At 42.3% G+C, this 15908-nt stretch overlaps 2 protein-coding genes across 3 annotated transcripts; both read right to left on the reverse strand.

Annotated features, from left to right (window-relative positions):
• Nucleotides 1-2452: 2452 nt before the first annotated feature.
• LOC136774267 (probable rRNA-processing protein EBP2 homolog) lies at nucleotides 2453-3750 on the reverse strand. Of its 2 annotated transcripts, none has more exons than XM_066728452.1 (3): nucleotides 3611-3750; nucleotides 3406-3492; nucleotides 2453-3336 (listed from the first exon to the last, which is right to left on the reverse strand). In XM_066728452.1, exons 1-3 carry the CDS (start codon nucleotides 3653-3655, stop codon nucleotides 2533-2535), a joined length of 936 nt encoding a protein of 311 aa, XP_066584549.1. In that variant the 5' UTR covers nucleotides 3656-3750; the 3' UTR covers nucleotides 2453-2532. The 2 variants fall into 2 exon arrangements, with proteins under 2 accessions (XP_066584549.1, XP_066584550.1); XM_066728453.1 differs by having other exon boundaries at nucleotides 3402-3492; nucleotides 3611-3652.
• A 790-nt stretch (nucleotides 3751-4540) lies between these two features.
• On the reverse strand, nucleotides 4541-15517 carry LOC136774020 (PR domain zinc finger protein 1-like). Its single transcript, XM_066728050.1, is given in 10 exon segments — nucleotides 4541-8293; nucleotides 8423-8764; nucleotides 8853-9802; nucleotides 9887-10759; nucleotides 10761-10957; nucleotides 11039-11164; nucleotides 11557-11676; nucleotides 12008-12178; nucleotides 13340-13788; nucleotides 15486-15517. Coding segments are annotated over 8 exon segments (2934 nt in total). The 5' UTR covers nucleotides 12173-12178; nucleotides 13340-13788; nucleotides 15486-15517; the 3' UTR covers nucleotides 4541-8132.
• Between the last annotated feature and the right edge of the window lie 391 nt (nucleotides 15518-15908).

Raw genomic sequence — 15908 nt, forward strand, 5'->3', positions numbered from 1 at the left:
TATAAAGGTTGGCGAAGGAGCGTAGAGTAGGAGAGGGAGGGGGAGGCGATGGGTCGACGGTAAAGTGAGAGGAGGGGTAGGAACGGAGGGGGGGGGGGGGTAGAGCTCCCTCTTTCTGGCGGCGGGGTAGAAGCAGCCGCGGGCAATTGAAACTCACGGCCATTTACTGCATTTCAATAATAGTTTCCCCTTCCTCGTACGTGCAACACGAGAGCCCGAGCAGCGGAGCAGCTCACAGTCGATTTACTGCGAGCTTTATGGAACGCCTGCAAGCTCGCACGAGTACCTACCCGACGGCTAAAGTATGCCATGCCTTCTACACCGACTGTATTATTTCCTGTAACCTTACCGAAGCTCACGTACACGCTTCTTCGACAAGCCATTATGTACAGTATAGATACATATACTACGATACACCTGTGCCGCTTCTATACCTTTTCCCCCACCGAAAAAATCCCACCAACGAGAAACTACGGGAAATAATCCCCGAACGTCCAAATATACGCCCGCTGTGCTGCCGATGCATCGATTGGAAAATATGCAGCCTTCCTTCAGGATCATCCGGGCCTTTTTTCTCATCCCTATATTGGACGATGGAGAGGAATGCGGTACGTCTGACGGCTAAATATTATATGTTACGACGAGAGAGGATGCTTGCAAAATGTCAGGGAAAATCAAGTAATCGACGACTTAGTAGCATGGTACAGAGCAGGAATATGATGTATCGTGTTATTGGAGCTACGTCGATAGTAATGCGTAATTGAGATTGATACTCGATCAACGACGCGTTTCACTTCGGGTGCAACGCGTGGATATTCGTTGTTGGTCGAAAGGGCACTGCGAAAGAGAGAGAGAGAGACCATCGGCGAATTGGTATTGGTGAAATCGCCTGCAGTAGATAGCGATACAAATTTCGGCCATTAGCTGGCGACGGAGGATGGCTGTCGCGTTGTTGCCGGTCGGTTCTCGTCAATATGTAAAAGCCTGTTCTGCAGTCGAATATTGATTTGTTCACCCTCGTGAAAACGGAAAAAACCAATGACCGAACTGAGACAACTTTATTATAAAACAATTATTTGCCCAAGGTAATTCGGTTCGGTCCTTATTATTGTTCACGCTAAAGCTACTTAGCGCGCTTACGGCGCCCAGAGACTCGGATTAATTTGACTAAAATAATAATTATCCGATAAGCAGCATCCTGAGTAAGACTTTTACTACACTGTTTACCCGCTTCCATCATTGGGATTTACACTTGATTCTGCTATACGAGGTGTACGGTTAACTTATGCCAACCTCAAAATTTCATACAATATATTTATATATATATATATATATATATATATATATAGGGAGAAAGAGAAAGAGAGCTTGCACGCGATTTTAAAGATAAAACTGTTGTTATTTTTTTATTGGTATATCTAGTTCATAATTAAAAAGCTATTAAGAATTAAAAATTCTTCGACTCGAAACTTTATATTGGTCAGACGCCGTTAAAGATATTTGTTTGCCAATAGAAAACTTTAAAATAAGCAATTTTTTTATCTGTATATAATAGCGTTTTGGATAAAGATAGGAAAATAATTGGTGTACAGTAATCTTATTCTTCAAATTATCGGTTTGGCACGAGTTAGCTGGGCATCTTTCGTCATTATTTTCAGTGACTATTTTTACATCAGATTGAAACAAATATTTTCGGATTCATTTTACACGATAGATGGCCAAGAGGAGTATCGTGAGTTTTCATCCTTAAAACACATGAGTAATTGATGGAATCACCAGAAAAAGGTGAAAATCGAACGAGTCTTTGGAAACAGCTGTTACCGGGTTGCAGATTCCCATAACATCCATGTGTCCATATCAACGAAAACGAAGAACAATGAGAGAGTACCGTGGGATTTAAATACAATATCCCGGGGCTATTGCAAAAACATACACTGGTAGGGAGAAAGGAGGGGAGGGAGAAAGAGAGGGTGGAACTACCCCTATGGATGCAACTCCATCCGCGAGAGCTGTATTATTGTCCGTCAATAACAAATACACATATACACTTCACCACCATTGTCATTGTTACCCCAGATCCTCTGGCCTGTTTCGTTCCACCTGATAACGTATGCGTGCATGCACGGTACATCTCTCTAGCGATCTGTGTGCACGCGCTAAATTACTGCTCGCGAACAAATTTTCAATCTTCGCTTGCCAAGGCACGTTTTCGGCTATCCGATGCATATGTATTATGCGCACTGGCCACACAGGAATCTCGGATACAAGCACCGAACCGAAGAGGAAGCTTGAACGATTGTAATGTACGCTGTAACCGTATTCCTATGCATGTACCTGTATAAGCCTTCCATTATATTTGCTTCTGCCTATATTGACAATATCCCCTCTACCCTTTATCTTCATCAATGAAATTACTCTAACGATTGATATAATAAAAAAGACTCTATTATATTTAAAAATTAAAACAATTTATTCAAATAATCGCCAGTCAAACCATTCATGTTTTACAATTATTTCTTATTTTTATCTCCTTCACCTTCTTTTCGCCTTCATTTGCACCCTGCGTGATTTTCCTAATCTCTGCTTGCCTTTTGCTGCATTTCCTGATTTTCTAGACATTCCAGGCTTACGTGATTGCTTGTATTCGGACATATCCGCCGAACTGGTCCTTGTATTCTTTTTACTGCCACGCTTCTTACCCCCAAATCCAAACTTCTGATTTTTTGCTTTCATTTTAGCTTCAGCTTTTCGATTTATCTTCTTTTTGTCAGAATTATTACCTTTTGATTTTTTATCATCTAAAAAGTCGAGATCTTGTCTCTTGCCTTTTCTAAATTTCTTAACTTCTTCCAGCATTTTCCTCTTTTCAGCATGTTTCTTCAATGTAGCCTCTATTTGCATTTGTTTGCCTACTTTCCGTTGAGCTCTCAGTTGTCGAGCTCTCTCAGACCTTTGAGCTATAACCTGCTTTTTCATCAGATTCTCTCTGACTTTTTGCATGTGTTTGTCTGTTTTTGCCATCTCTGCAAAATAATCTTCTGGTCTTATAATTGGTATACCTAAGTTCTTTAATCTTTCTACCCCTTCTAACACAGCAGCCTGTGCTTGACGATGGAACATTGTTTCTCGCTTAAATTCATTTAATACCGGATCTTCAGCTGGGTCAAATTGTGGCAGTTTCTTATTACCCTGCAACTGCTTAGCACGTCTGACCTCTTGTTCTTGTATCTGCATAGCCAACTCTGGTGCCAAAGGTGCAGGTGGATTTACAATATCTAGCCTTTCTATCCAAGGTAAATTTTGTCTTATTTCAGTTAATCTTCGATTCATAGCAGACTAAAAAGAGAGTATACGATTAGGTGAAAATACATAAAATTTACATTGCTCTATCAGAAACTTACTTACGATTTTATTTTTGTGTACTTTTTTGGTCGATTCAATAATGGCATTTAATCCTGGTTTTAACAAGCCTTTTTCAAAAGCTACTTGCAACTAAACATATGAATAATTGAGGTTAGAAAGTGCAGAATAAGTCCAGAAGTATATAGTTTTTATTATAAGTTCAGGAAAATTATTTTATTGCTGCAAAGGATAAAAATCATATACTCACTTCCTGATCGGAATCGCTGTATTCATCTGAGTCAGAGTCAACCATTGTTGTTGCAAAGTTTGTTATTTTAAATTATACTGCACGCACAGTGCTGTATTAGAGACAGGACTGAAAGAAAGAGTGGAAGTTATTTATTGCTGCTCACGTATACTCTACAGTTGCATTCGATTATTAACTGCGGTCTGCAAATACTAAAACTCTATAATATATGTCACGTAAAATATAGGTTTTCAGTACTGGCAACACTGACCGGCATGTTTATGGCGTCCCTTGATGCATTTAGAAACCGCATTATAGGACCAGTCATCATCAATAACTCAAGCGAAAAAGCGCGAGTTAACATATATTTTGGATTGAAAAACTTTAAATAATAAAATTTAAAGTCTTTTTGAATAAAAAATATATGCTGAAACGCACTTTTCCGTCTTGGGTTACTGATGGTGTGGGGCTTTATAAATGCGGTTCCTAAATGCATCAAGGGATGCCATATATTCCGGTCATTTCAGTACTCACCATCAATACCTTGGCACAATCATAGATGGCGCCAGTAATATCAACCTGAATAATTTATATTACTCTCGAAGTGAAACTATTTAAGGGATTGGTATTTGGTATACATATGTATGTACATACCACATGGATCACACACACGGATACGCTATGCTGTAGGCGCTGAGTATACTCTGTTTATTCAGCCTCAGCATCATTGCGGTCCTAGCATTTTTTATGAACTCGTAGATAGGCTACAAATTACGCCTTGTTGGCTCTATAGAAATTCGAGTTCATATTTTTATCGAAACTTGATATATTTTTCTCATAAGACAATAAATAACATATAAGTTAGATAATATATGATAAAAAAGTTTAGAAAGAATGATTTCTCCAGGGAAGAAATTATATATGCAGATAAATATCCAACAGCCATATATTTATTCTTTATTTTAAGAAACAAATGCTAATTGAGCATTACCTATTCAATAATTGTAATGATAATAAATGCGTAACAATTTACTATTTACGAAGTGTAAGGATAATTAACATTTAATTTATAGTCGTTTAAATACGTACGATCGTGTACATATGTGTACAGTACAGTTGAAGTTATCATTTAATTATTAAGAAATGGTAAGAACTAAATATTGCTTTTTTGTTTGCCGAGGCGTTAGACATTATCTTTCTTAGTTTTTGCTTCTACTTTGCCATACTTGTATTTACACAATCTCTTCCTTTACTTTTCTCCCTACTGCTATAATCATTCAATTTCCCTTAATCTTTGAAATTTAAACCTAATCATTAGGTTTCCTTTTTTCCGCGTTCTTTATATTTATAGTAGTGCAGGCAATGCAGGGTATCGAGGCAATGTACGGAACGACAAATTGAACTCTAAAACAATACTGAAAACGCAGATTTCATGAAAAATAAATATATATGCGTGTACGTATATTTATATATGTATATATGAATATATATTTTATAGAACAATAAAACTTCAACTGTCAATAAAATAATTATTACGAGTAAAAATATTCTACAGTAGGAGAATTGTGTGATGCATGTAAGATAAGCATATATTGTTTTCAGTATCAATTTAGGGATCCAAATTATATACGCAGGAATTAGACCTCTTGCAGTGTCATAATTGAAGATGTAGCATATGTATCAGTCGAGGGGGTCCACAATTCTGACACGTTCCAGTGATCTATAGAATTTTTGCGTATACAAGAAAAATCGTAATCGCAATAGTCGAAAATTTTAAGAAACTTAGTAAACAATAATCAATTGATACACATAACGATTCCTAAGAAGACAAATCTTTCTAGTGTTAACTTGCTTTTTTTTCTCTGATATTTTGTGCCTATACCTTTCATTAAATACTAAGTTTTTTTGGATTCTCAAGACTTTGCAATTACTTTTGTTCCTTTGGCTCATTGACGAATCATCGCTATTATAGCGTACATTAATATTTTTTTCTTATTTAGCCTATCGGCATCCCATAATATGCCTGATTCATCCACGTTGCCTGTAACGTTTCGACAGATTAATATAAAATGTCTGATAACAGATTAACGATGCAGGTTTGTTGATTTATAAAATTAAAAAATTGTGCTTGAACTAACATTTTAATCGAGGATGCTTCGAGTATCGTAACGGGCAATTTCAATTCCAATTGTCAAAGAATCATTAGAGATTTAAAATGTATATTGCATATCAATCTGCGATACGTTATTAAATATATATATATATATATATATATATATATATATTATTTCACCGATCGGTGTGCCAAGATTTTGGTCACCTGCGCTTTTCGAAACCCAAATCTCCGATCGGTAAAGATTTAAATCGAATTCTTATTCTCTGTGGTAGACTGCGCTTAGAATGACATCGATCAAGTCATTTTATATATTACTTAAAAATTAGTGGAAGTATAGAGAGGGAGTGTCGATGATTATCGAAAGAATATAATAAAATATACATATACGCAAGTAAATGGTCGATTAGGATAACAAATGGATTGCGCAAAAAAAGGACGAAAATACTCAAAATGAACTGCGTGAGGAACTTGCAATACTTTTTCCCTTCGAAAGGTAATATTTATGCCAATCGTATTATAAAAGTTTACACATTCAAGTATGTAGTACGATCAGATTAAGATACATTCTCTGGACACTTTGACTAGATTACCTTAACTCTCGAAATTCGTGAACCAAATCTGCATGTAGCATAATATTTGTGTATAAGTTTGTCTCACGCAGATTGCATTATTCGTGATTTTTGTATTGCGATATCGCATTATCCCAATCTCGGCTGACATAATAATAATTTTTCGATAAAAGCTTTTTCTCCAATACTGAAATCGCTGATGATTTTCTCTTTGCAGGATCATTCTAGGAGCGAGTATTTGTGCACGATCCTCGCAAATGTGTCACGAGAGTAGGGAGCTACTTCTGTGAGATAAAAGGAAGAAAGAAAGGGGATGGGGGCGATCGAATATATATTTGAGCACAGAGATTTGAGCTTCAAATTGCACAAAGAATGCAAAAGCAAAGGATCGAACGAGGAGTGGAAATGAAAAACTCTGCTGGAAGATAATTTCGAGATTGTTGAATTGAACAAAATCTGCAGGTTTTACAGCACCACTCCACGAACGGATATAAAAAGACTTTTTCGTCATTGCTACGAGAGTCGTCGTGGCAACAAGGAAACGTCGATATAATTTTTTCCTTCTTTTTAATTTAAATTTAAATTCTAATTAATCGCGAATGGGGGAAGGTGCTTAAGAATTTAGAGGTTTATTCGAAAGCTCTGACAGTTAAATAGTAAAGATTTGTAATAAATTATCTAACTGGGAAGCTTTGCACCGAACTATCGCAGAGCGCAGCCTACCTCTTCCTTCAATTGCGTTACATATATATATATATATATATATATATGTATGTATAAAGATATTTATAAATTAGAGTTTCTTAAGTTATCTTTTAAATTATTGAATAATTAATAGTATTGTTAGTATTTACAGGTACAGGTCTCGTATAGTTGCAGTCATGTCGTCACTGGTTGTTCATCGCGTAACTTTTCGATTTGCTCGCGTTCTACTGAACATGCTGGCGGGTGCCGACAAAATCCGCCATTTCGTTATCGACAATAGTCGAAGAAAGGTCTAGGAAGAAACGCCGGATCCTCCGAGAGCACCAGCGAAAGAATAAAGGAAGATGAAAGAAATCGCTAATAGCAAACTAGAGATTTTCTTTATGGAGGATTTTTTTTTCTCCAATTTTCCGGCATTTCTCCCGTCGACCTCTTTGGATGGACCGTGAATCGACCTTCGAGAAGCGCGAAACGATCTCGGTGCTTCTCAAAATTCGTTTTTTCTTTATTTGCTTTTTCTTGCAGAGTGGCAGTTTGACGACTTCGTTATTTTACTCGTACGTATATTTCTACTAGCACGTTCTTGAATAGGGCATTGGAATGCCTTCGATGGTTTTAGATTAGAATTATAGAACAATAGGACAAAAGCTATGTAGAACGGGGCTCGATCGAGCCTCGTCCAATGCTTACTTATATTGCCTTAAGCAAAGGTTGTACCTCTAAAAAACAAAGTCCCATTAACGAGTCAACAGAGTCAATTATATATACATATATATGTATATGTACAAGCATTTAAAACATTTGCTTACAAGACTTATCAACAAAACAACAATATCTAACAAGTGATAGTTTCCTCGGGGACTCGACGCGCAAGAAAGTATATTATACTATATATAGCGAATGAAGTATATATTGCAACGAATGAAGTAGTCTCGATTTGTGCTCGTATCATCTTATCGCCTATCGTAGATTCTAGTCGTCGCGATGGAAAATGATCTATCGGAGTAGCCGCGTATAACGAGTAATGAGTATTTGTCGATCCTTCTGCCACTCTGGGACGAAGAACGGAGATTCGTCGCGTGCAACTCGCTTAAGTTTCCACGGTTGGATTTTGCGCTGAGAAGCGAGGAGTTTCCGGGACCCCTTGCTACCTTTAGGTACACTCGATTATGTGCGGCTGTGACGTCTCTATCACGCTTGGTCTGCCCACGGAATTGTCTAGATTGTGTAGCGACGTGGAATGGGGTCCATGAGAATTTCCGTGTCTCTCGTAATTTTCCATATGCTCCAGCTCGCAGTCTTTCGGCATGTTGCCTTTAAACAAACACATTTACGTGTTAAACAAAATTTTACTTTTTTTCTTTCTTTCCCCCTCACACACACACACACACACACATGCGTGCCCGCATATTGACTATTTTAACTGATCTTCATGGAACGTACCAACATTCATATCGGGACCATACTCGTAATAGGTAGGAGATTCAACCGCAGTTGCAAGCGCGAGCTCATCCTCGATGTTGTTCGGCCTGCAACTGGTCGCCTTCCAGTGAGTCCTGAGGCCACTGGCGCTTATGTACTTCTTGTCGCAACCCTGGCAAGTATAGGGCCTCTCATTCGTGTGCAGTCTTTTGTGCAGCTTCAGATGAACGAACTGGGTGAACCTGGCAGGGCAGAGATCGCAACCGTAAGGCTTTTGCCCCGAGTGCAGTCTCAGGTGAGTCTTGAGATTCGACGTCGAGCTAAACCTCTTCTTACAGATCTCGCACTGGTGTGGTTTTTCGCCTGCGTAACAAATTTAATAAAACATCTCGATTACAGAGATCCGTTGGTCGATCGAAAACAGATTTTGTGCTTCGAGGGAAACACTGACCTGTGTGTACAAGATGATGCTTCTGGAGGTGAGCTAATTGGGTGAAACTCTTGGTGCAAACCCTGCACTTGAACGGTCGTTCGCCAGAGTGCGTCCTGAGGTGGACCTTGAGGTTCGAGAGCTGTCCGAAGGTTTTGCGGCAGACATTGCACTCGTAGTGCATCTTACCGTCCTTCTTCTTGAGCGGATAGGGCAGGGATCGGTATCCCCTTGATCCCTGGGAGCTGGGACTGAGGGAACCACTTTGGGAACAGGCATGATCATCCGGGGACAATGAACTGGCTGGCGAGTATCTATTGAGGGATGGTGGATTCGCATGGATGGTCAGTCCTGGATGATGACCGAGGTGAAGGTTGTGGGTACCGTCGATCAGTGCCTGATTGTCGTCCATTTGCATGGTGGACGAAGTCGGTAACTGATGACTACTGGTAGCAGCCTCTAACCTTCGACCGTCCTGTCTTTCGTAGACGGAGTTGCCGCTCGGCGTCGGTGAGTACGCGCTGCAATTGATCGACAGAGGCGTAACGTTGTGGTGCAGGGTGGAGCCTTGATGGTAGAGTCCGTACGAATACGAGGACGGTGATTGTATGGGTGAAATGGGAGATACACTCTGAGCACCAGCGACAACGGGACCGGGATAAATGGAGCTCGACTCGATTTGACAACCGTTGTTGCTGGAGTAGAGTATCGTGGAAGTCGACGTAGTGGCTATCGAGGGGTTCGCCACCGGTGACGGACTCTTGCTTTTCCTCTTGGCCGTGTGGCAATCGCTGGTCGTCGTTGCTCCAGAATGCTGCAAGTTATTGGTCGATGTGAGAATTCCACTGGACGTCAGGACGCCCGTGCTCGAGTGCAAACTGCTCGCGTTGTTCGACGAGTGAATACCACCGGGATGACTCTGGCCCAAATTGCTGTTACCGTTGCAAGTACTCGAGTGCAGATTCCCCGTACTAGAAAGAAGATAAATGAATAGGCTGGTTAGGAAGAAAAAGAGCTGTATACAGAGACGATGGTTCGATTCAACGAAATCTAACCTTGAGTGCAAGTTGCTGGTGGGACTGTGCAGAGGCATGGGACCATTTCCACTGGTGGAATTGACACAGGCATCTGTCTGCATCGGTAAATTCGAGCTAGAGTCGGGGCTGCATGGTAGCATGCTGCTGTAATGATTTGACTTTTTGTAGGAATACGCCAGTTCCGTAGGACTGGACGGTGGGGGTGTAACAGAGTCCACGTGGTTCTGCAGATGGATCTGGTGATGCTGCAAGTGATGCTGAGTGCCATTGTGGTGATGATTGTGGTTGCTGCTGTTATTGTTATTGTTGTTATCGGTGCTATTACGTAGGAGGATGTTCTCCAAAATGGAGCTGCTCGGGTTGGGCAGGTAGGCCGGCCTCACCGAGACTGGAAGACCACCTTTCACTTCGGATTCGTAGAAAGGTTTTTGAACCTTCTCTGGAATCTCGTCCTCGGTCATGCTAGACAGTACGGTGTTCTTCTGCAAAACTATCGGCGACACCGATTTTTGTTCTTCCGGTGTCACCGCTCTGCTCAACGATGCCTCAGGCTCTTTGTCCTTTGCTTGGCCATCTATGCTCTTCGCTGCCAACAGATTCCCATAAGTCTTTGAAATTTTTATCTTCACCTTTCTGTACTCGTTCTTCGTCACTGCACTGTCCTGCTTCATCAACACCTCGTTGCTGCAAATGGTAGATTTTGAGTTCTTACTGAAGTCCAGCACGTAGTTGTTCTCGGAGTCGGACTCGCTACTTTCTTCGGGCGGCGTCAGAATTTCGTCATGGTAATTCGAATGGTAGCCCTCGTCCGACCTTACCGAACCGTCCGTCGGAGTCATTTGCGAACGCCTTTCGTAAACTAGAAAATATTTCCACTTATTTTCCAATGTTTTTATTGGATAAGCTCGCATGTTCGTGGCTGTGTGTATTTTTACAGAAAGCATTCATATCGGTAAACTTACGTATTCTCTGAAGCATTAGTTCTCCCGTCGATGGGTAATTTAGTCTTTGAGCGAATTCCCTACAGTACCACACGAGAAGCTCTTGATTAGGAAGTATCGGCTTGATCGTGTAAAAATAAATGTTCATCTGCGAGCAAACGAAATAAAATTTAATTAACGGGCATTTGAAATTAATTGGTCAAGCTGAGGGGAACTGCAGCTTTCTTACCTTGTACTGACACGCTATCAAGTTTTGAGATTCGGATGAGTAAGCTGGCTTCACGTAGCGCATCCAGTTTGACTTTTGGACGTCATACCCGACGATGTAATAGAACAATTCATTGTTCTTGTACACCTGTTAATTGCAATCACCAAACAATTATTACGCGTCTATATACGTTGCACGACGCGTTTTTGCCTTCTTCAAATAATTATATACACGTATCAGAGAGAAAGAGGAGAGAAATATTATTCCACCCAATAATTTACTAATGGAATATCCTCGGGTTTTATACACAAGTGCGAATTCGAAATTCCATCGTAATGATTTGATGAGTTACGAGGCATCAATGGCTTCGCTAGCCATAAAGCTAGCTCTGAAACCAGTTTCTGGTCTTGGCGGGCTTCACTCCCCTCCTCCTCTCCTTCGTGTTCCCTCAATCCCTCTTTATCACCGAACGCGTAGCTCGTGATAAGCGTGAACCCTACGAGACTAAGGCCTGTCCATTACAACGAGATTCAACTCACCCTCCAAAAATATTCCCGGTTCGTATCCGTTGGGACCGAATCCTTCGTATAGACCTGGCCCACTAGAGGCCCAAAACGAGTTCCCTTCGGAATGTAGCTGGTGCTCCATACGCTCAATGCCTTTGGAAGAAAGAAAAGCAGAAGAAAATCAAATTAAAACTCGAGTCAATTCAATGGTCTTTAGGGATTATTGAGAAATGAGCTGATTAGCGATTTTGACAAGAGAAAACTTTGAACGAGAGATGAAGGGAGTTGTGTGTGCTATTTTATTCATTGATAAAATGAGAATTTCTTTAACGATGAGAGAAAGGTGAGCGTAGGGGTTTGATGCAAAGAAATAAAAGAGTGATGGTGAGTGAAAACGGGAATAATTGATTAGTTCATCGCGCTGCTCGCGACACCCGCTCACCAAGGGGTTCTCGAGATAGGATTCTTTCGCGGAAGAACGTACATCGTTGACGGCCTGCGAGGGTTTCAAGACCAGATTCCTTGGCAGCGACGCCTCGGCTCGGTTGGTGTCACCTGGTGACACTGCCACGTCCGGTACCAAGTACACGGCATGTTGCTCGAACTCTTCCTCCCTCAAGGTCGCGGGATCCCACTCGCTAGCCTCCATTCTTTGCTGTAACAAAAAATCATTGCAACATTGATGAAATTTCTTTTTATGCTAATTAACGAAGAATCTATATGTATATATATATATATATATATATATAGTTCATTAAGAACGGAGTGATCCCAGATGAGCGTTCATCCAGCCATACCCTCGATAGTCAGGTCACCTAACAAGCTCCTCATCGCCTATATCAAGCAGTTTTTATACGACGAGACTCTGCTAGAATCTTGCAAACTTATTTTCACACACGAAGAACGAAGCATTGGTTTTTATCGATAAAAATGCATATATTGCTTGGCATACTCCTACGAAGAAAATTTATTGCGTTTGATTGACACGGGAGTCGTCATTGATTGTTGCTAAAATTGGAAAAGCGTGGGAGAAGATGGAATGGTAAAATCACCCCCAGTCTTCAATTTGCGGTGGAGCAACACTTTAACACCGCGAAAGTGAAACCCGTCCACGCATTGATCGACTGTGCGGTGGAGGGAGGAGGATAAGGGGTGGAGAGTGGAGGGAATAGAGGGTGGTATAAACTCGGGAGCCCACCCACGCCATTGCCAAGCTTTTCGCTTCCCGTATAATTTCGATTTCCGTGCAAAACTATGTCGCTACTCGAACATCCGATACATCTTTCTTACAAATCTTTCATAATAATAGACACGATTGTTATCGAGCAGTCCGATTGCGCAATTTTTACACTCCTCTGACACTTTGCATTCAAACCAATAGCTTTTAACTTTAATTCGTTCGGAACGCTGCTCAATTATTTCCTTGCGTTTACTATGTCACTATTACTCTCGCAACGGTGCAATGTAACAATGCTTCGGGAACGATCATCGCAAGGAGAGAATTTTACCACACTCGAAACGCGTGCAATACTGGAGTCGTGACAAAATCGATTTCCACGGAAAGGACACTGCAATGTTTTGGTGCCGCCCGTGCACTTTTAACAGAGATTTCTATCTTTCAGAGATTATACACTTTAACACTGTACTCTTACGATTCGAGGCAAAAACTTGCACATTGATCATCTTTAAAATAGCAACATAGGCAAAGACTTTCGTAAGTTAAAACTATAATTTGTTGTATATCAGCGAGAAAATTCTTACTTCGCAGTAAGAATGTTTCTGGGTGAAATAGAGAAAAATCAGTTGTATTACGTACAGGACTGGCGTAGGCCTACAGCCCGCGTGATTATCGATAGGAGAAGGTGAGGAAGATCCTTAGCGTGATCCTGTGATTCCTCAGGGAGACCGGCATCCCGGCTTGCCCCGGGATTCGCGGGCCGGTTTCCCTCAACATGAATCGGCAAAGGTCGGTAAAACCGATCGCTGCCAGTTTCGTGCAGGACGCCCACGCACTATTCACTGCCACTTATCGATCATCAGGACATATCGAGCGAGAATACGGATGCTGAACTGTCGTTGGCCGATTCTCGACCTCCTGCCTCGGGTCGACACTCTCCCCTCGCTTTTATAATATATTCCCTCCTGGAAACTTTGGCCTTTTTTATCCAGTCTCCGTAAGAACTCGCTATTTCCTATAACTCCCACTGCACTAAATCCAGAGAGGGGAGAGAGAGAGAGAGAGAGAGAAGGATTTCTCTGGAAGCACTGGAACAACGAGAGATAGATAGATAGAGAGAGAGAGAGAGAGAAGCGAAGAAACAGGCTGCGATGTTTACCAGCAGCGGCACACGGACGGGCGCGTCTCGGCAAGGGCGTTTCTCGTGCGCGCGAATATCGTAAACTGTGCAGGTCCACGAGATTTTTGTTGGGTCAGTGCGCGAATTTGAATTTGTCAATTCGAAGAGATTCTCGACGCGAAGATTCGCCAGGAAGGGTGGTCCGCGCGAATTCCGCGGATGGCGTTTACGTAGTGTGTGGGGAACTCGGGTAGACCTGACCTAGCCCAACGCGACTCGGCTTGGCTCGTCCTCCCCGTGGCTTCGTATTGGTGGAGGCGAGCGCATACACACGCCAGCCTTTCCCTGTGTGCGCCAGCAAGCTGCCAGACTAGAGCAGAGGTGGTGCATTCTCTGCGCTGCGCTTTCAATCGACCCGTTGCCGGAGAGTCTACCCTCTCTTTTCATCCTCCGCAAATTCCCTCTCCTCCTCGCTCTTTTACTCCCTACTCCCTCCACTTCCACCGTCCTACTCGTCCTCTCTCCCCCCTTCTCTCTCTTCGTCCTCTCTGCCTCCCTCCCTCTATCCTAGCCAGTCTACTATCCTCTACCCCTTTGTCATTATCCGACAACGCTCGGTTTCTCCACGCCACGCACTCTCTCGCTCGCTCGACACCCCCCCCCCCCCCACCTTCCACCCTCGCCTCTCCCCCTCCCTCTCCTTCGGCTCAATGCAACTCCCTCTCGGTCTCGCTCGCTCCTTTTTACCCCTGCATGCAACCCTTCCTCTTTCTCTCTCACCGTGCTCTCCGTTCTTTCTCCTCCGTTTTCCAATTCGAGCAGCAAACGTTGAAAATATTTCCTCCCGACTCTTTTTCCCAAACTCTCGGATCATCGCTCGAATTTTTTCCTTTCCTCGTATACACGCTTAGATGTATATATATATGAAAGTTTTTGGCAAAGAAAATTTGTCGTACAGTTTTTCTTTTTATCGCAAAATGTGCAGTGGACTCTCCAGCACCGTCCATATCTCCCTTCACTATCGTTTACCCCTTTTCGACCCGCAACCCCACTGTTCCACCCTCGTCCCAACTTTCTCCTCTTGCTTTCTCGCGCACTCCACCAACTCCCCTCGCTTTTAGTTTCAACCATCCCTTGCTCCCTCGTTGCTTTCGGTGCTTCGGCCATGCCACAACACGAATCACCCATCTCTTTCCCTCCCTCCGACCTCGAGCGCGATAACAAAATGCATGCGCCGATCGTTTCCAACTTTAATTCTTTGCACAACTTTGCGAGGATGGCACGCAGAGATTTATTAGCAGCTTCGCTAACTTATTCAACCCTGCCGCTACCACTGTGATAATGAAATTCCCCGAAAGGGAATTTGTTGAAAAGCATCGCGGGGCGGCCATTGAACTTTTGGGGAAAACATAGAGGAACGAGGGACTGAGTCACGATCGTTTTGCCAAAAGTCATATCCATGACTGGTTTTTTTGCGTACGCACATCAGCCGACTTTAGCCTAGCGGGTCAACGACCTCGCCGTGCACGATCCTAATCCCGAAGACCGGTCTTGATCCTATCTTTGCAAGGTTACGTGAGCGAAATCCACCGCGCTCGCAAACAAGTCATTCGCTCGGCGCGTGATACTTTTAATGCTACTGGAAGCGAAGAAGCAACGACCAACCCAGCTTCCCAGCCCATTCAAAATCATTCCAGATCCTACATTTCTGTCAATTTTCCAGCAAGCTTCCAAACACTCGTGTATCGCGTATTTTTATATGTATATCGTACGTTGCGCACCAAAGGAAACCCCTCTTCGGAGGAATTATCCTCTTCTGTCCGAGGAAAATTCGGATTAACGATGATCGACCCGTGCAAGGGTTCATCGAACTTTCGGCATAGTGACGAAATTTTTAGCCAGTCGAGTTTATCTGGAATTTCACTTTTCGAGTGCGATTAACCTTGGCGATTTCCATGGCATGTCTTCCTAGTGAAGAAGTTTCCGCGTGAATCGGCGACGACTACTAACCCAGATACGTCCTGGGGTCATCGATCTTTACCTTCCGTAAAGGAACGACTGTACCAGATATATTAATCCTACTATATC

The sequence above is a fragment of the Prorops nasuta genome, unplaced genomic scaffold (assembly GCF_024137725.1).
Source record: "Prorops nasuta isolate Cenicafe-Biocafe unplaced genomic scaffold, Cenicafe_Pnas_1.2 PNAS00006, whole genome shotgun sequence".
In the NCBI taxonomy this organism is placed as follows: domain Eukaryota; kingdom Metazoa; phylum Arthropoda; class Insecta; order Hymenoptera; family Bethylidae; genus Prorops; species Prorops nasuta.

Coding starts and splice junctions, on each gene's coding strand:
- LOC136774267 (XM_066728452.1), bottom strand. CDS start 3,655: ATGGTTGACTCTGACTCAGATGAATACAGCGATTCCGATCAGGAA. Junction 3,493..3,610: donor ACAGCGATTCCGATCAGGAA/GTGAGTATATGA, acceptor TCATATGTTTAG/TTGCAAGTAGCTTTTGAAAA. Junction 3,337..3,405: donor AAGTACACAAAAATAAAATC/GTAAGTAAGTTT, acceptor CTCTCTTTTTAG/TCTGCTATGAATCGAAGATT.